General features: G+C 42.8%; 1 protein-coding gene across 2 annotated transcripts in view; it reads right to left on the minus strand.

The window, feature by feature from the left end:
• The window catches only part of LOC120945762 (dimethylaniline monooxygenase [N-oxide-forming] 3-like), a 99,276-nt gene that overhangs the window by 33,533 nt on the left and 49,841 nt on the right, over positions 1-15,902 (minus strand). For both annotated transcript variants that reach the window (XM_040360143.1, XM_040360142.1), the window contains exons 3-4: positions 15,516-15,704; positions 13,186-13,348 (exon numbers count right to left, since the gene is read on the minus strand). In XM_040360143.1, the coding sequence (XP_040216077.1) occupies positions 13,186-13,348; positions 15,516-15,704 (352 nt within the window). The remainder of the gene's footprint in view (positions 1-13,185; positions 13,349-15,515; positions 15,705-15,902) is intronic.

Here is a 15,902-nt window from a genome sequence, read left to right on the forward strand (position 1 = left end):
GTGTGCAATGCAAGCCTTGATCTTGTTAGGGACAGGACGTGATGTTGGCGTTATCCAGAAGCCGCTACGCGTTTCGCATCCAATCATGCGTCTTCAGGAACATGAATTGTATTATATTCTTTTCTATTATTTTATTTTCTATTCTAGTCTTTTCTATTTTAGTCAAATTCAAATTTATTCTATTTGAAATTCAAATTTATTCTATTTGAAATTCAAATTTATTCTATTTGAAATTCAAATGTATTCTATTCGAAATTCAAATTTCAGAAGATGGTTATATTCTAGTCTATTCTATTCTTTTATTTTCTATTCTAATCTATTGTTTTATTTTCTATTCTGTTTGAATTCAAATTTATTCTATTCCAATTTTGGGAAATGGTTATATTCTTTCTTTTCTATTTTATCGTTTTTTAAAATTATATTCTATTCTTTTTTATTATATTATATTCTTTTCTATTATATTCTAATTTGAATTTAATCTATTCTAAATTCAAATTTTGGAAGAAGGATATATTCTTTCTATTTTAGTCTATTCTATTCTGTTCTATTGTATTTTCAATTATATTCTTTTCTATTTTATTATTTTTCTATTGTATTCAAATTCATTCTATTTGAAATAACAATTTCTATTTTATTCTGTTCTATTTTTAATTCTATTCTGTTCTTTTTTTTTATTCTATTTTATTCTGTTCTTGTTTATTTCGATTCTATCCCTTTATTTTCTATAAAAATATTATTTTATGTGTTATTCTGTTCTGTTTTACACTATTATATTATATTCTTCTATTTTCTATGCTATTCTATCCTTTTGTATTCTATTCCTTGATTTTATCTCCTATTTTATTCTCTCTGAAAATTCAAATTTGATTTAAAAACTATTCAAATTAGATTTAGACATTATTCAAATTTGATTAGAAAGCTATTCAAATTTAAATTTCATATAACATTTTGTTTTGTTATTTCAGATTGGTTTAAATTTGTTACTATTGTAATTCGGTAATTTGGATACATCCGAATTTTCAAATAACAAAAAATGTGTCCGAATTTTAATAAAGAACATTGTTAACAAACATATAGATATCAAGAATACTGGTATTCATATCAGTATCAGACAAGATAAAGGTGCTGTAGCTGGATCACACTGACCTCAGCATTACTTAAAGGATAACTCCACTTTCATGGGGAAAAAAATGGCAAATAAAGAAAAAATAATATAGCGCATATGATTGTGACACTAATCATTTTGTAACTGAATGTTATTAAAAATTACTTTTCCTTTTCAAACTGCAGCCAATGCAATTTTCTGAGAATGCATTGCAATATGGCTACCTGAAGTTTTCTATACACAGAATGTGTATTGACCACTCCCCAGAAACATAGGGCCAAATTCTCAAAAGAGATACGCAGACTTAACTGCTGTTCAGCCTGCTTATCCCTGTGCCTAACTTTGGAAACGATTCTCAAAAGGCTTTTTCCAAAGTTAGGCAGAAAATCTGACATGTGTAAGACACTTAGGCCCCATACTCACGACCAAACATGTCTGCTGAAACTGGCCCGCGGACCAGTTTCAGCAGACATGTTTGGTCGTGTGTAGTTACGAGCGTACAGAATTTCACCGTACATTTGCCCGCCGGGCCGTTTTTCAGCAGACATTTATTTGCAAACTTGTTTTAAAACCGTCCGCTCAAATCCTGTCCGAACGGACATGTTTGGTGGTGAGTACACAATACCAACGTACAAAAACCCCGCGCATGCTCAGACTAAATGAGGCCACGGGAGCGCTCGTTCAGGTAAAACTCACGTTTGTTTGGGATATGGCACATTCGTCAATAGAAAGATTAATTCTAGCAATAGAACACTGAAGCAAACCACACAATAAACAACGCGTGATGCCGTCGTTTTATTCATTCTTCTCTTGCTATAAATAATCAGTTATTTAGCTCATGTTATTTCAACTGAGTTGTTCCATACTGAAAAGTGACATTTGTTAGCTGTGATGTAGTAAGATTTTAGCAAACTTTTATTGGCCCGACGTATCATATTTTTAGTGGTCCTCCACATGTCAAATTTTTTGCTTTTAATGTTTAATGGTTATCTTTCCGACTTTATTTAGGTGTTTATAGTTATGTCACCATTTAGAATATTTTAATAGGAAATAGTTTTGATTTTGCTTTTGTTTGTATATTTAACTGGATTATTTTGAAGGTTGTTTAAATTGTCTACCATGTTGGAACACCAAATGCCCCCCCCCCCCATGAGTTAGTGAATATTTTAGATTAAACATTTTATTTGTTTGTAATGTTTGATGCCTAAAATAATACCCACAGTATTACAAACAATAGGCACGTTTTTCAAATCAACAAAAAGGCTTTTATTTTAGCAAATTATAAAAAGGAACAAAAACAGAATGGCAGCACTTGAACAGCTAGCAAAATACATGCAAACTTGCATTTCAAACATGGTGAAGGATAAACTAGCCAACCTCAGGAGGCACACAAAATAAAATCTGAAGCAGCAGCACATAACCAAAGGAACCCAAGCTGTGGTAGTCCAAACAAGATGCCATTTGTGGGGGATCAAATGGAAGGCAGGGCATCAACGTCTCCTCTTCCTTGCAACCTTCCTTCCAGGCTGCCTTACAGCGGGTCTTCCCTGGGCCCTTGCAGGTGGGGATGATGTGGCAGCAGGAGTATGATGTTCAGCAAGCCGGGCCGGGTCACATAGCCCAGTGTCTGGGGTCAGCAGCTCCCTCTGCATCCACCAAAGGGCCTGGTTGATGATGCCCTTGGCCAATTGCCTCTGCTCCTCCGTGCCTTTATTGAGATCATGTGCCACGGAGGCACTGTAGGCCTCAGTGGGGTTGAGGGGGGCCCTCATGATGGCACTCGCCTCCTGAATCATTTTGAGGCTGGCTTCCTCCACTGCCCCCAATTTCTTCTTACGGCCTGGTGGCCTAATATAAAGGGGAGGAGCCTGGCTGGTGGTGCTTGCCCTGGGGAGCTGCTGAACGCCACTGGGCCCGGCCTCCTCCTGGCTGCCACTGACCCCTTCGTCCTGGCTGACAGTGAGGAGAGGATCTGCCACCTCCTGGCTGGTCTCTTCTTCCTGTGTAAAAAAAAGGGACATGTTGTAATATATTTAGGAATATAATCACTCACATTTTCATGCTTGAATCTTATTTTTTGCCTTGAATTTAAACTTGAAAACAGACTCACCCTCTGACCCCTGCAGTTGTCATCCCTGACACCTATTTGTTTGCCCACGACTTTAGATTTTTACTTCCCAGCTTTTATTAACCAATATCAAGTCAAGAATCAAACAATAATTAATATTATTACATAAATAGTTATGAAACTACTATACCTCATCATCGTAGAGGCGCAGATCTGCCTCTCTGTCAGCCAGGCCCTCTTCATCTGACTCTGCAGGGCTGTGGTGATCTGGGGAAGTCCCGCTGGAAGGTAGCATGGAGGGAAGGTTGGGATTCAGACTTGACATAGATGGCCTGCCTTCCAGTTGATCCCGCAAAAATGACATCTGGTTGTAATACCACAGCTTGGGTTCCTTTGGTGGTCTTGCTGCTGCTCCAGATCTTAGCTGCTTTTGGTGAGCTTTGTACGCTCTCCTATATGTGCCCCTGAGGTTGGCAAGTTTATCCTTCACCATGTTGGCACTGCATTCTGGCACCCATGTCCTCATGTATGCTGCTAGCTGTTCAAGTGCTGCCGCTCGTAGGTCCTTATTGTGGTAAGTGGGCTGCTTTGAATCCCACAGGATGGGCATTTCCCTAAATTTATCCAGCAAGTGCTGGATAATCTCTTGGGTCTGCAGGAGATCCATTGGGAAATGATGATTTAGTCTTTTTTATTCTAGATTGAAAAAATAAAAAGAAACCAAAAACACAATTAAAAAAAGCCTCAGCATTTACATTGATAGAATATGTTGTTTAAAAAGTAGTACCTATATAGAAATACAAACACAGTGTCTCTTGTTTAGAAAATGCTGGCCAGCTCTGCCCCATTGGTTGGTTTTAGCTAACATTTTTTTTATACATGCCGCCCCTTTGGTTACATTGCAGGAAATAATAGAAATGTACAACCATACACAATTATTACAAATGACAGCATTCATCAAGGCACTATTGCATGTGTAGATATCCTGCCCCTCAGCATTGATTACATGAAAGAAACTTCCTAATGACCTCTGTCCAACCAACACAGAACAATACTTGGCCTGATCTGAATACACCCTACATAATTGATAATGAGTCACAGCATTTTTGACCTCTCTATTTTGTGATGTCTACAAAAGCATTTGGGTACAAAAATCACATTCTGGTATCCAAGAGACATAATAGCTTAATAAAACTGTGCAACCAACAGACCAAACCCCCATCCCATGGCTCTACATTTTAGAGCCCGCTGCTGATCCCATGTTTAAATTTCTTACCTGCCTCTCTCAAAATCCTCGTTTGTTACGCTCGCTGAATTAACACGTAACCTACGTAATCACGTCAAGCGCCTTTTATCCACTCCGCGTATGTATGAAACGCCGCCCTCGTCACCTTTGCCATGCCCCTAATCAATTTAAAAAGTAAATATGGCGTTAACTGTGTAGGTTCTGGAATCGCGCGAATATTCTCCGCGTAACCTACGTCAATACGTTGTTGGCATTCGCGACACTCCGCATATGCAAGAATCCCCGCCCTCATCTCCGCCCCTGACGGGACATTTCCTCGTTTCCACGCCCCTAATCTCTGTGGGAAGGAAAGATGGCGATGTCACACGAGCGGGCACGGAGCTCTCATGGCGCAAGTGAAGGGACAGAGGCAGGACCATCCCGATCCAGGCCTAAAAGATATAAAGCCACTAATATGGCGTTTGAAGAAATGGTGGAGTTGGTTTACATCATGAGGAGGAAGGATTATGATGGTGAATGTGGGCCCTACAAAACACCGAACCGTAGAAAGTCACACATAATGGACAAGGTGGCAAGGAGAATGAGGAGAATGTTTGGTGTCACCAGGTCAAAGGAGCAACTCCGGAAGCGTTGGTCCGATTTAAAATTGAGGGAGCCACATCACATGAAGAAGATACTCAAAATTCTGCGTAAAAGTAAGTCCATATTATTTAAGGGGGGGGGAATGTCTGCAATAATGTGTTGACATTTATTTTTTCACATCTGCCTCCTTGGCCTGCTTGTACTTTTGAACACGTGTAGATACTGTATTGTGTTTATGTCAAATAACAACCCTTACCAAATTTCGTGAAATAGTAAACACGCGTAATATGACATTGTTTTGCAAAAATGTGACGTTACTCCAGGAACAACACACCTGGACATGGCTGACTGGCCCCAAACTTGGTTTTCCAACATTGTTGAATAGCAAAATCACAGAAATTAAATTGAGTGCATGTGACAGGCAAACAAGATTCATTCTCCAAAATGCAAATAAAGCTGATGTTTTAACATCTGGAAATGCAAAGCACCTGTGTCTCAATAATCAAAGTATATTTATTTGGAGGGTCGACGAGAATTAATGTTTTGGGGGGACATCCATGTGTGTCACTTCTTTGCAAAAAAGGGGCAGGATCAGAGCTTGGCCTAGAACTACGCCAAAAATGGAGGATTGCTGAAAGAATAAACAACCAAAAATCATCATAAATGTATCGTCTATGCAATGTGTGCGATTTATGATATCCAATATCTGTGTGCTGATGAGTATACCTTTTGTTTTTTATTATTTCTTATAGGGGAAAGAAGACGCCAGCAATTGGAGGAGGCAGAGAGGGCCAGACACCCACAAAATCAAACACCTCCACATGTTGAGCAGGAGGAGGCTGGGGAAGGAAGAGAGGAGGATGTGGAAGGAGAAGAGGATGTGGAAGGAGAAGAGGATGTGGAAGGAGAAGAGGATGTGGAAGGAGAAGAGGATGTGGAAGGAGAAGAGGATGTGGAAGGAGAAGAGGAAGGAAGAAAGGAGGAAGGAAGAGAGGAGGAAGAAGTAATTTTGGACTTAGAATTTATAGCAGATGAAGGGCAAGTGGCGGAAGAACAATTTGGCGAATTGAAAGAAGGTGGATTGATGGATGAAGGAGGAGTCGAAGATGATGGGGAGGTGGTGGAAGAAGGAGGAGTGATAGAAGATGATGGGGAGGTGGTGGAAGAAGGAGGAGTGATAGAAGATGAAGAAATTGGGGATGTGGAAATTATCAGGCCATCAGGTCAGTGTCACCCCTATATTAATAGGGCCAAACATATGCAGATAGGCTGGAAACTATTTACATATTTTGAATGCCAATTTGTTTCTTTTTAGGGGATGAAGATGGTGTAGCACATTTTTCACGTGCAAGTGCTTCTATAATTGTACAGCAGGTAATGGAGTGCAGCACGGAAATGGACATTATGCGGGAAAGGATGCTAGTCATGGAGCAGAATGTGCGAAATGTCATTTCAGAGTGTAGCACGGAAATGGACAACATGCGCCAAAGGATGCTAGTCATCGAACAGAATTACAAAAATATCATTGACATGATGGGCCGTGTCAAAGACTGAACCACAGAAGCCCATCCCCCGCCCATCCCCCGCCCACAAAACCCTTTTTAATTTTTGTACTTTATAATACGCCAAAATTTCTAAATGCACACACAGTGTGCCAATATGTGCTATCTGCCATCACAGACTATCTATTGTCTGTGCTTTGTGGGTACAAACCCGTCCTCGATCCTCAAGTAGTTGAGAGGAAGGGTTTGCTCCCACAAAACACAGACATTGATCACCCATGATGTCAGATAGCACATGTGGCCATTTGTCTGTTTAACCAATGACATTTGGCGAGTTTTCACTGAATGCGTGCATTTAGAAATTTTGGCGTGTTCCAGTGTGAAAGCACACCATCCATGACTGACTGCTGTTCTTTTTTTAAATTTTTGTTTGGTGTTGATCTTTTTTGGTTTGTAAATGTTTACAGTTTCAGATCACAAAACGAACAAGAAATCTCACCTAAAGAAATAAGTTAACGAATTTTCTTTAAAAAAAAAAAACAATTTTTGTTGTGTTAAAATCTTGTTGAAAAAATTATACACAAACAAATACAAAGCCAAAAAATGTTTTGTATAAAAACAATACCCAAACATTTCTAAATGTAAATAAATGTCTTCGAAACAAATACCAAAAAAATAAAAAAAAATTAAAAATAACCAAAAAAATTTCTACATAAATTAGTCTGGGTTATTGAAAACCAAACTAAATAAGAACTTTAATTTTGAACCAAAGTCTAAAAAAATTATGTTTAGAAGTGTGTATATATATATATATATATATATATATATATATATATATATATATATATATATATATATATATATATATCTATATATATCTATATCTATCTCTAGAGATAGATATATAGGAGACAAGCCCAAAAATTCTTGCGTATAGTTTCAGTGAAATTATTCTTACATTGTGTTTCGATCAGTATTATTGCTAATCACTGTCAATAAAGACAAAAAAATAAATAATTCAAAGCCAATATTTTGTTCCAAAAATTTGCAGGAAATGTTTTCTGCCAAAAAATACACATTTCTTGTTAAAAAATGACTAAAATAAAAACATTGAATTGTGACATCAAAAGCAGAAAAATGAGTGGCTTCTTATTTCTAGACTGAATACCCAGTTAGTAGATGAGTGAATAATGTGCAAATGTGGTTAGTTAATACATCTGAGTAAGTAAATCTGGCACTAGAAGTGCACTATTTTTGGAGAGAACCTGGAAGACAGAAAAATAGAGAAAAAGCAGTAATGACAAACAACTGTATAAAGTCCAATGGTCTAATTATTTATTAGTTGTGAGAATATTCCTTTCTTTGGGGGCCGAATTAGAAAGAAATATGATCTGGCATAGCAATGGCCCCCCGACCCATGAAGTACTCAACATATTTGTCGCGTACCTCACGAGCAGATTGGGGGGCCAAGCCAGCGCGACCAGTGTCCAGGCCAGGAATGTTCTCTGAGGGTAGTCCTGCCTCAGAGCCCATGGAGGCTAGGTACGTCTGGGAGTGCCTGCGTAGAAAATTGTGCAAAATGCAGCAGGCAAATATAATGGTGTTCAATTTATATTCCGCCAAATGTATCGATGTCAGGAACAGGCGGAACCGGTTGCTGAGGATCCCAAAGGCATTCTCGACTACCCTCCGAGCCCTGGACAACCGAAAATTGAACACACTCCTCTCTGAGGTGAGGGTCCTCTGGGGAAAAGGCCGCATTAGGTGAGGTCCAAGGCCGAAAGCCTCGTCCGCTAGGAACACAAACGGAAGTCCTTCCACATTATCTTCATCTGGTGGCAATGCCAGACCACCAGTTTGGAGACGATCATAGAAATCAGTCCGTGCGAACACTCCCCCATCTGACATCCGGCCGTTCTTCCCCACGTCCACATATAGAAACTCATACTGTGCCGACACCACCGCCATCAACACAATACTATGATAACCCTTGTAATTATAATAGTAGGACCCCGAGTGGGGTGGGGGCACAATGCGGACGTGTTTCCCATCTATTGCTCCACCGCAGTTAGGAAAATCCCACCGCTCGGCAAATTGGGAAGCCACAGACTGCCATTCCTGTGGTGTGGAGGGTAGCTGTGGGGACAAACAAAAAAATAGATTTAGTACTTTGGCACATAAACATTGCAAACAGAATCCTACAAGCATCCTTGTGCAACTTTACATTTTTAAAATAGCATTTACAAATTATGAAGGGAGAAGTTCGGGGCACAAATATATAGGCCCACTTAATTAATAAGAGACTCCACAGCCCTCTGATGGGGACAAAAACACTTTGAAGGGGGGGTGGGGGGTGTTTAAACTGTTTTTAGAAAACAAAAAAAATAAAATAAAGTGGCATGGTGGGGGTTGGCCCGAAGATAGCATGCTGGACAGGTTAATATTGGGTAAGATCAAAATATGCAGGTAGGCCAAAATAAAAAGTACATGTAAAAGCTGATATCAACATGCATAGGGAGAAAAGGGAACGTTAGTTAAACACACAGCATATCTGGGAAATAAAATAAAAAGTTAGTTTGCCACATTATTAAAGACACATTGTGAGGTTAAAATGAGGAAACTTACCTTCATATACTCCTCGTGCATAACTTTAATGATGGCAGCACACGTGTCCGGTATGATGACCCCAAGCGCCTGCGGAGAGATGCCTGTCGAGAACTTGAGGTCCTGCAGGCTCCTCCCAGTCGCCAGGTACCGCAACGCGGCAATAAGCCTCTGCTCGGCCGTGATGGCTTGGCGCATCACAGTGTCCTGCCTCGTGATATAGGGGGACAGAAGTTCCAGCAGACTGTTGAATACGGGGTCCGTCATGCGGAGAAAATTCCTATAGTCATTAGGATTATTCTCCTGGATTTCCCTAAGCAGAGGCATATGAGAGAACTGGTCACGCTGGCGCAACCAATTCTTGGTCCAGAAACGCCTCCGCCCCCTGTTTCTGGCCAAAGTACTGGAATAATGAACATATCCAGCAGCCATCCCATAAACAGCACCAACTCGCGAAAATTGACGCTGCTGCTCCATCATGGCTTCAAACCGGCCGGCTGGTCAGTCAAGAACACACTCCAACAGAAAGCACAATCAAATCCAGCGGGACCTGCAAAGAACGCACGACACACAGATACGAACGCACAGTACGAATCTGCAAAGCAGAACGAACTGCACGCCTGTACCCGAATGCCAACTACGTACCCACAAGCACACGCACTGAAGGAGAAAATACTACCTGCTAAAGCCTGGAGACCGAGAAGCGCGAATCAGCTCTAACCAAACCTTCACTAACACGAGCAAAGCCGTAACTAGCAAAAGCGGAACAGAGGGCGTCGCCATTGACTTTGGCCTTTCCCTTTATAGTGACGTCAAACGTGGATTACGTGCACGCGTTCAGGTCCGCAGGGAAATATCGTCCGCTGGTGTGTACAAGCCAGCGGGCCAAATGAAAAAACAACCTTGTACGCCGGAAACAGCCCGTCGGACATTTCGAGCGAACATGTTTGGTCGTGAGTACTCGGCCTTACACGGTCAGATTTTAGGATGCAGTACCGCATCCGCCACTGGGGGCATTTCTCATTGAAATGCAGCTTTGCGTATGCAAATGAGGACTTAAGCAGATTTTCAAAGCATTTCAGCACTTTGATTTCTGCCTAAGTTCCGAATTTGCCGGCACAAAACTAGGGCTGGTTTTATAATGTGGAAAGTTAGCCAAACCTTGTAAAGGCCCATTCCAGCGACGGCATTTGGTATGCATTCCTGAGGGAGAACTCCACGGCAATTTTTAAATTCAAAACCGGCATGGGTTCCCCCCCAGGAGCATACCAGGCCCTTAGGTCTGGTATGGGTTGTAAGGAGACCCCCCTCCGCCAAAAATTCGACGTAGGGGGTCCCCCTACAATCCATACCAGACCCGTATCCAAAGCACGCTACCCGGCCGGTCAGGAATGGGAGTGGGGACGAGCGAGCGTCCCCCCCCCTCCTGAGCCGTGCCAGGCCGCATGCCCTCAACATGGGGGGGTTGGGTGCTCTGGGGCAGGGGGGCGCACTGCGGGCCCCCCCACCCCAGAGCACCCTGTCCCCATGTTGATGAGGACAGGACCTCTTCCCGACAACCCTTGCCATTGGTTGTCGGGGTCTGCGGGAGGGGACTTATCGGAATCTGGGAGTCCCCTTTAATAAGGGGGCCCCCAGATACCGGCCCCCCACCCTAAGTGAATGGATATGGGGTACATCGTACCCCTATCCATTCACCTGGAGGCAAAAAGTAAAATTTAGTAAACACACAACACAAGGCTTTTTAAAATAATTTATTATTCTGCTCCGGATGCCCCCCCTGTCTTCGTTATTAGCTCAATTAGCAGGGGGGCTTCTTCTTCCACTCTCCGGGGGTCTTCCGCTCTCCGGGGGTCTTCTCCGCTCTCCGGGGGGGGCTTCTCCGGACTCCGGGGGGCTTCTTCCATCTTCTCCCCTCTTCCGCTGTTGACTCGGCGAACCCCGGTTCTTCTGCAGCTCTCCGGTGCCTTCTTCTTCAGCGCTGGCTGCCTGCTATGTTTGTGTGTTAGCTCAATTTCTAACAGGCAGCCAGCGCGGTCTTCTGTGGCGTCAGGGTCTTCTGGTCTTCTCTTCCTTTCTTCCGATGTTGCCTCGTCGCCTGTTGTCGCTGTAATGATGGAAGCGCGCCTTGCATCACATTTATATAGGCATCACCGTCCCATCATGCTCCGGCAGGTACCCACGTGGTGGGTGCCTACCCACGTGCACCCACCACGTGGGTACCTACCGGAGCATGATGGGACGGTGATGCCTATATAAATGGGATGCAAGGCGCGCTTCCATCATTACAGCGACAAGATGCGACGAGTCAACATCGGAAGAGGGGAGAAGAACAGAAGACCCTGACGCCACAGAAGACCGCGCCGGCTGCCTGTTTGAAATCGAGCTAACACACAAACATAGCAGGCAGCCAGCGCTGAAGAAGAAGGCACCGGAGAGCTGCAGAAGAACCGGGGTTCGCCGAGTCAACAGCGGAAGAGGGGAGAAGATGGAAGAAGCCCCCCGGAGTCCGGAGAAGCCCCCCCCGGAGAGCGGAGAAGACCCTCGGAGAGCGGAAGACCCCCGGAGAGCGGAAGACCCCCGGAGAGTGGAAGAAGAAGCCCCCCCTGCTAATTGAGCTAATAACGAAGACAGGGGGGCATCCGGAGCAGAATAATAAATTATTTTAAAAAGCCTTGTGTTGTGTGTTTACTAAATTTTACTTTTTGCCTCCAGGTGAATGGATAGGGGTACGATGTACCCCATATCCATTCACTTAGGGTGGGGGGCCGGTATCTGGGGGCCCCCTTATTAAAGGGGACTCCCAGATTCCGATAAGTCCCCTCCCGCAGACCCCGACAACCAATGGCAAGGGTTGTCGGGAAGAGGTCCTGTCCTCATCAACATGGGGACAGGGTGCTCTGGGGTGGGGGGGCCCGCAGTGCGCCCCCCTGCCCCAGAGCACCCAACCCCCCCATGTTGAGGGCATGCGGCCTGGCACGGCTCAGGAGGGGGGGGGGGCGCTCGCTCGTCCCCACTCCCATTCCTGACCGGCCGGGTAGCGTGCTTTGGATACGGGTCTGGTATGGATTGTAGGGGGACCCCCTACGTCGAATTTTCGGCGGAGGGGGGTCTCCTTACAACCCATACCAGACCTAAGGGCCTGGTATGCTCCTGGGGGGGGAACCCATGCCGTTTTTTTCTTTGAAAATTGGCATGGAGTTCTCCCTCTCAGGAATGCATGCTGAGCGACGCTGACATTTTTTTTTATAATTATTTGTTTTCCCGGCGCGTCTTTTTTTTTCACCCGTCGCAACTTTAGTGTCCCGTCGAAATTCTCAAAGCCGACCGGCGTTAATTACGTTCGCGCGCTGCACGTCGGGAAAATGACGTCACACGCATGCGCAGTACGGCCGGCGCGGGAGCGCGCCTCATTTAAATTTTAAACGCCCCCAGGAGAGGAGGACCGCCTTACGACGGCGGCACTTAAGTTACACAGCGTGTAATTTCTACCTAAGTGCTTTGACGATCAGGCACTTAGGTAGAAATTTTAAGTCAGTGTAACTTAACTGCTGAAATTTAAGTTACGCAGACTTTTTGAGAATTTGGCCCATAATTTCCTGCTTGTGTGATTGGCTCACCAATTTTCCCACAAGTCTGCCTAAGATACAAGTTAGATGTCAGGCATCCCTTGCAACAAAAATTTCATTTTTTGAGAGATACTTTCAATAGGAACCCATCTAAAGGGATGCAGGCCCAGCAGATTTCCTCATTAGTGCCCTGTAGCTCCACACCTAACAGTTAATTTTGAAACCACTCCCATTAGACCCACGCCGTACAGAGGCACAGACAAACACACATGGATTTCTTCAGAATAACAAAAGGTAGGAATCTGCAACAAAAAATGTTATAATCCTTGCAATGTACATAGATCACCCAAAGGGAAATGTTTTTTTCTCAACAAAAGAGTTACGCTTTAAAACAACCCTATCGACACTCTCAAAGCTCCAAAGAGATGCTCATCTGCAAATGTGATAACATAAGAAAATTACTTTGTACTATTACATTTTTTTTTTTAAAGCTGATTATGATAACATACCAGGAAATGAATGTAGAGGAAGATTAGGATAAACATGGTGACCAGTGCAGACTAGTACAGCATCAAAGATGGCTGACTGCTGTTTTCCTTCATGTTCTGTAATGACATCCCACTTTCCAGTTACTGCAAAATCTGGACGTTTCTGTATACTGACCACAGCTGTCTAAATTGAAAATCATTATTAATATGCACAGTATAAATTACTATTTAATGCAAAACAAGGTTAAAGAATTTAGCTAGTTTATGTAGTGGGAAGGGATAATTCTCCCAAACCAGGAACCCATAAAAATTGTCTAAACTTTTTATTGCTGTCTGTTTCCCCTTTTAGGAGATTTCTCCTTACTTTCTCTAGAATTCTTTGTTAATAATTCCAGGTATGGATATTTTTTATATAGTTACATTGGTCAAGCTTGGACTAATGCAACTATGAATATACCATACTTGGCCATTGCCCCTTAAAGCTGGAAATCATTGAAGTAGACACCACTACTCCAGTAATCTCGACTTGCTTTTGAGTGGCTGCCCTGATGCATTCTCAACACTGATATTTGGCACTTGGCACATGCACCTTTCAGGGAATGCTTTAAATTTTTTGAATAAAAAGCTTTCTCTGATTGGACGAGGTGGAAAGGTAGGGTAGTGATGTCATAAAACCCTACAGATGAACTTTAATCGCAGTCAAAGATTTATTAAAAATGTTTTTTACAATAGATTTGAATGATGCAACAGTGAGTTTGTTAAACCTTATTTACGTTGTGGCCTCAACAGTCAATAACTCTGTTTTTAAAGCGGAGCTCCGCTGTAAAAAAATATTAAAAGCCAGCAGCTACAAATACTGCAGCTGCAGACTTTTAATATTAGGACATTTACCTGTCCTGGAGTCCAGTGATGTCTGCAGCAGAAGACGAGCAATTGCTCGTCTATCTGGTGCCCCCACCACCATCCTCGGTGAGGAAATCAGGAAGTGAAGCGTTCACTGCCCGATTCCCTGTGGCGCATGTGCGAGTCGCGCAGCGCCGTCCTCACTGGTCCCTGCTGTGTTCTGGGAGCCAAGTGTTTCCCAGAACACAAAGGGTGGGGGCAGGAAATGACACACTACCCACAGAATCCCCGCAGAGAGGACTCCCGGAAGTGGGTGCAAATACCTGTCTTAGACAGGTATCTGCACCCCCCTGAAAGGTGTCAAATGTGACACCGGAGCGGGGAGGGTTCCGATGAACGGAAGTTCCACTTTAGGGTAGAGCTCCGCTTTAAAGAACAGTTCTAAGCTTGGCAGTACACTGGAACCCTAAATTGTTTCTCAATAGAAGACTTTCAATCTGGGAACCCCAAAAAAATGTATTGCACATTTACTGATAATACAATTACTAATTTGACATATTGACCCACAGATTATGCACCGCTACCTCTAAATGTGTGTTGGATTACTTAAAGGGGTTGTAAAGGTACATGTTTTTTCACCTTAATGCATTCTATGCATTAAGGTGAAAAAACATCCGAGGATTAGCGGCCCCCCAGCCCCCCTGTTTACTTACCTGACCCCTCGAATGTCCCACCCCGTGTATGCGTTGGCTTCTCGTCATTCATTGGTTGATTGATAGCAGCACAGCCATTGGCTCCCACTGCTGTCAATCAAATTAATGATGCAGCGCCCCTGGGGGGGGTCTATAACCGCTGGCTGTATCACAGGAGCGCGCCCACAAGCTAACCTCCTTGAAAGAGCGCTTCCCGTTAAGGGGGTTAGCTGATGCGGGGAGAGCCGAGACAGCCGCCGAGGGACCCCGAGAAGACCAGGATCGAAGCCACTCTGTGCAAAACGAGCTGCGCAGTGGAGGTAAGTATGACATGTTTGTTATTTTAAAACAAAAAAAATGGGAACCTTTAGTCTCCCTTTAAATCCTTTTAATGTTTAAAGTTTATTAGTATCTTTTCTTCTATCTGGGAAATAGATTTTCCAGACCAGCATTATTAGGTGGTTACTCTCTGCTTGTTGGATTTTGTCAAGAGAAAGTTTATAGTCATTATTAATATGCACAGTATAAATTACTATTTAATGCAAAAAAAGGTTAAAGAATTTAACTAGTTTATGTAGTTAGAAGGGTTGACCAGGGTTCGAAAATTAGGAGATCTTGCCATTGCCGTTTCCAAAAGATATTGGAAAAAAGTGAGGGATTTAGACTCCCAAAGTTAATTAAAAAAAATTGAAATTACAGTTATTTTAGAGTTAGATGTTGGGGTTAGCTTCTTAAACCAATTATCTGTACTAATTAAAGTATTAATACATAGCTACAACAAACAGCCTACTGCTCTTAAATTCTGCTAGCACTTACCTTAAACTTAATATTTCTCAGTAAATCAAAATGTTTGGCATATAGCTTCAAGTATTCCAGGAACACAGCATTATGCATAAAGTTAGGGTACTCATCAGGTATAGGAAGGTCTGGGTAACACATCATTTCCTTACAAGCATTGGTAAAGACAGAGTGGTAAATGCTTGCTCGTCCTTCTTCTGCTTGGTCCTAAGTAGAATACAGATAAACTATAACTGACAAAATACTTTAATAAAACAGCAAATACCACATAAGTCACATGAAATAAATGGATATAGTGACTTAACGCAATGTTTTAACTAGGCTATTACCTAGGGTTAAAGTCAGGGCCAGTACTAGGACATGATTTCCAGCACTTAAGACAAAGGTGCCAAAGTGGACCTTGCC

Source organism: Rana temporaria, chromosome 7 (genome assembly GCF_905171775.1).
Source record: "Rana temporaria chromosome 7, aRanTem1.1, whole genome shotgun sequence".
Taxonomy (NCBI): Eukaryota; Metazoa; Chordata; class Amphibia; order Anura; family Ranidae; genus Rana; species Rana temporaria.